General features: G+C 37.6%; 1 protein-coding gene across 2 annotated transcripts; it reads right to left on the bottom strand.

Moving 5' to 3' along the window:
- On the bottom strand, positions 1 to 3,864 carry LOC104606187 (serine/threonine-protein phosphatase PP1-like). Of its 2 annotated transcripts, XM_010271276.3 has the most exons (4): positions 3,219 to 3,863; positions 1,405 to 1,964; positions 766 to 969; positions 1 to 632 (listed from the first exon to the last, which is right to left on the bottom strand). In XM_010271276.3, exons 1-4 carry the CDS (start codon positions 3,406 to 3,408, stop codon positions 609 to 611), a joined length of 978 nt encoding a protein of 325 aa, XP_010269578.1. In that variant the 5' UTR covers positions 3,409 to 3,863; the 3' UTR covers positions 1 to 608. The 2 variants fall into 2 exon arrangements, with proteins under 2 accessions (XP_010269578.1, XP_088758765.1); XM_088902639.1 differs by lacking the exons at positions 1 to 632; positions 766 to 969 and adding an exon at positions 976 to 1,332 and having other exon boundaries at positions 3,219 to 3,864.
- Between the last annotated feature and the right edge of the window lie 213 nt (positions 3,865 to 4,077).

The raw sequence follows: 4,077 nt of genomic DNA, 5'->3' as shown, positions 1-4,077 counted from the left end.
TTGGTTAGATGAGAATTCTCTTACATGTATGTCAGTCAAAGTTTATTAACAAGAGATTCTGGAATGACATGACATACAATCAACTACAATTACAACTCCAATTACAGACGGGTTCACAGAAACCTCGACACCCAGACTACAAACAAAAGAACCCAAATCAAGATGGGAAAAGAGAACATCAGGTTACCATGCATGCTTCTGAAACTAAATGACCAAGCAGAAACTGACATCATATCTGAACTCGCAGCAGCAAGTTGGACGATAATAGCCAGATCTAGGCTGATGAAAGGGCCAAGAGTTAATATGATTTGTTCTACCATTACTCTCTTTTAATGGTAGAACTATTAAAACTCTCAGTTCCTGTACATAGGGCTCTCTCCATGGTTAATTTACAGACTGTATGAACCTCCCAGTGCACTTGGACTACTTGCAAGCTTCAATCTCGTTATAGATTCTGATTGCCGCAGGATGGGTAACAAGGTGTTCAGACCAAAAAATCTACTAAGAATAATTAAGCTTCTGAAAACGAAGCCCTCAATATCAAACTCCTACCTCCCTATCCAATGTGAATTGAAGGGGATCCCAAAAGGTGTGGGATATATCATATCTCAAACCTTACCACCTTTGGGTACCTATACTCAGCAAAGAATTTCAAGTACTGATCAAAATTTTTGATGAATACAAAATAATCAATCAACAATACATCTTAAACCACAGAATATAGTTGATAAATCATATATGAAAAAAAGATGCTAAAATATATACCTTATGAATATTCAACCCTGATGTATTAGAACCACCTGGTTCTGGTTTATTATCAAGTGGTTTCAATATCTCAAAAGAACATGTCAGTTCTTCATCAACACTCAATAAAGCACCTGCATTATCAAATTCCCCGCCATAATTTGGAGCTGAGAATATGGTGACTAATCTCTGCTTAGCAAAAAATTCATACCCATCCTCTACTACCTGCAAGTTCATTTAAGAGCACTACAAACATAAGTTAAATGTGGAATATGAGAATCATGTCCCTATTGGTAGATGTGTCATCCACATTTACTGTAGCTTGAATCTTGCATTTAGGAGGAATAGTGAAATCCTCTGTTCAATGTAAACTAGTTAGGAAATCTTGTAAGGCCGAAAAACAGAAATGTTAGAATCATGATAATCACATGCTCCTGGACAGACAAAAACATAGTGAAATGGCAAGAAAAATAAAGAAGATTCATACATATATTATGCCTTCTGTTGATCTTCTTCTATGATTTCAGTTGATCTTTTGAAGTGCTATGTTGCATAGTTATGTGGTTTGCAGAGAACATTCTCAGACAACTTAACAAGAACAACAAGAATATTAGGATTGCCACAAGCGATGCAAAGGTTGGATAAATAAAAGTTGCTTACCTGATGGGCTCGGCATATGAGGTCAAGATCATTCTTCTCTAAAAATTCATCAACCCTATCCGGTCCAAAGGTATATGAGACGCCTCTATCACTTTCCCCCCAACCCTCGATTTTGGCATCAGGATCCGACCAAAGCAAATCACAAAGGAGACCATTATCCGGGATCTCTATAGGTCTTGGGAGGTCATTTATTTGATTGACATTACTTAATTCTGGAGAAAGACCTCCATGCATGCAGAGAATCTTTTCATCAATGAGTGCAGCCACAGGCAAACAATTAAAGCAATCGGTAAATGTCTTCCAAAGCCGAACATTAAACCTCCGTTTACACTCATCATAGAACCCATAAATCCTATTGATTTTCGCATCTTCATGGTTTCCCCTCAAAAGAAAGATTTTGTCAGGATACCTTATTTTATAGGCCAAAAGTAAACATATTGTCTCCAAGCTTTTCTTTCCTCTATCAACATAATCCCCAAGAAAAAGGTAGGTTGAAGAAGGAGGAAATCCACCACAATCAAAGAGCCTCAAAAGGTCTTGGTATTGCCCATGTATATCACCTGTAGAAGGAAATGATCAACTTAGTAAAGCAGATAGCTGCACATTTAGCACATAAACCATTGTTGATGCTATTATGCATCAAAATCTCAGGTCGGTAAGCATGAAATCAAGGTTCCAAACATCGGTTCACCCGAATGTGGTAGATGGGACGTATTCGACCCCACACACCTTTATTTTTTTTAGTTTTTTTTTTTCAAAAACTGGTCAGGGGGTCTGTCTAAGGGCTGCCTACCCTCGGAAATGGGTCAAAACCCCAAAATACCAAAATTTCGCATGTCAGTGACCTACAGATGGACATGTTCAAGTGGTCACTTAATGCTAAAATGCTAGAGTTTAGGTCCGTTTGCAGGTTATAGACATGAAAACCCTTCCCAAGACCCTAGAAGCTGGGACCAGCTTTGGCTTGGCCTTTGCTGCTTGATGCATGAATCAGAAAACTCCACATTTACAACTTATATACATAATATGCTTTGACTGTTTATTTGCATCCCCTGATCGATGTCCATTGGATGTGTCTTAGTAATTTGACATATCAAATTCAATTTTCAGATAAATACTTTCTGAGATATACCATAATAATTCCAATATTTCATTATCAGCTAAAGAAGAAAGGAAAATGGAGGAAAAAAAAAGATCTTCAAACCAACCAATTCAATAAAACATCCCAGTTAAAAATACAGTTAACTTGGCAACAAATCTCCAACAATGTCAACCAACTTCCAATTCAGCAAGCCCCAACCCCAAGTCCTTAACATTCACAGATAACTCATCAATTGATTCAATGAACCTGGATAAATTCAAGATAAATGTACTTAAAATTACCCAATTCGTTTAAAACCCTGTATATATTCATCCTAAGAATAATCCATCACATGCCAATGCACAAATACATTGGATGAGCCAAAAATAAAAAATGCATTGGATGAGAAACAACAAAAGGGAGAGAAAGTAAAAGAATTATATAGTTATATTTTCTTTAAATTATATCTGCCATTGTAAATCATTATTCTGCCGATCCCATATGGTTGGGATAAGACTTGGATGATGATGATGATGATCGTAAATCATTATTCATATCCAGACTAGCTGAAGAGATAATTATTGAAAGACAGAAAAATCGTTACCTTCAACTTTCGTATTCTAAAACAATCAATTAAAGACGGTAAGGGGAAAAAAGCTTGAACGGGATTCTGTTAGGAATTGCTGATTAAAGAAGAAAGGAGATTATATTGGGGAGGAAAACGAGAACGAACCACAGATCTTGATGGGAGCATGGATCTGAAGGAGATTAGGCTGAGAGAGGAAGAGGTTTCTGGCGTTGACACAGAGCTGCCGGATCTCACCCTCTGATAACTGAACCTGTTTCCCTTTTCTGCCTTCGAGAAGTCTCCAAATGATGTCTTCTAATACAGACCCATCTAACGTTCTCTCTATAGTCATCATTTTCGCCGTCTATCGGAATCCAAAGATCTTGTTCCTGCACCCTGATTATTGTTGATGGAGTGAAAGAGAAGAAAAAGCAGGAGATGCAGAGAGCTGTAGCTTTTCAAGGAGAGAGCGAATGAACATAGAGGAATTGGGTACGAGAGATGGTAATCTAATAAACGATTTGCAGGAGATACGCGAGGCGAATTCACATTGTTGTGTCTGTCTTTTTTCCATTACGACTGCTCTGCTCTATTGTTTCTTCATAAATTTCTGCGGGGATTTTTCTTTTCCATCTATTCTGGACTTCTCTTCCTGAATCTCTCTTCTCAGCCCTTATTTGAGAGAAATAAGAAGATGATTTCATCCGAAATGGTTGAAACCTTCAACAGACGCGTAACCTGCGATTTATGAATTGCGCATGCTATTGCTAGCAACCAACAAACCTTCTGGCTCCGGAATGGTGCCCTTTTCTTTTCCCTGTTTTTACCGGTATATCATTTAGTCAGCAACATAAATTTCCGGATTATTTGGAACGGACACGTGTTGATCCTCTAATTTTCTTCATTTTTAATACGCCACCTCATAGTATAAAATTCTGATGATGTGGCAAATTATTTTAAACATATTACCCAATCGTCCTACAGGCCACAGATATTGTGGGTCCCATAATTGTCTAGAAATTGA

This window comes from Nelumbo nucifera, chromosome 4 (genome assembly GCF_055504915.1).
Source record: "Nelumbo nucifera cultivar China Antique chromosome 4, China Antique-T2T, whole genome shotgun sequence".
In the NCBI taxonomy this organism is placed as follows: domain Eukaryota; kingdom Viridiplantae; phylum Streptophyta; class Magnoliopsida; order Proteales; family Nelumbonaceae; genus Nelumbo; species Nelumbo nucifera.
Note: the sequence above shows the minus strand (reverse complement) of the source record. Positions and strands in the feature narration are given on the sequence as shown.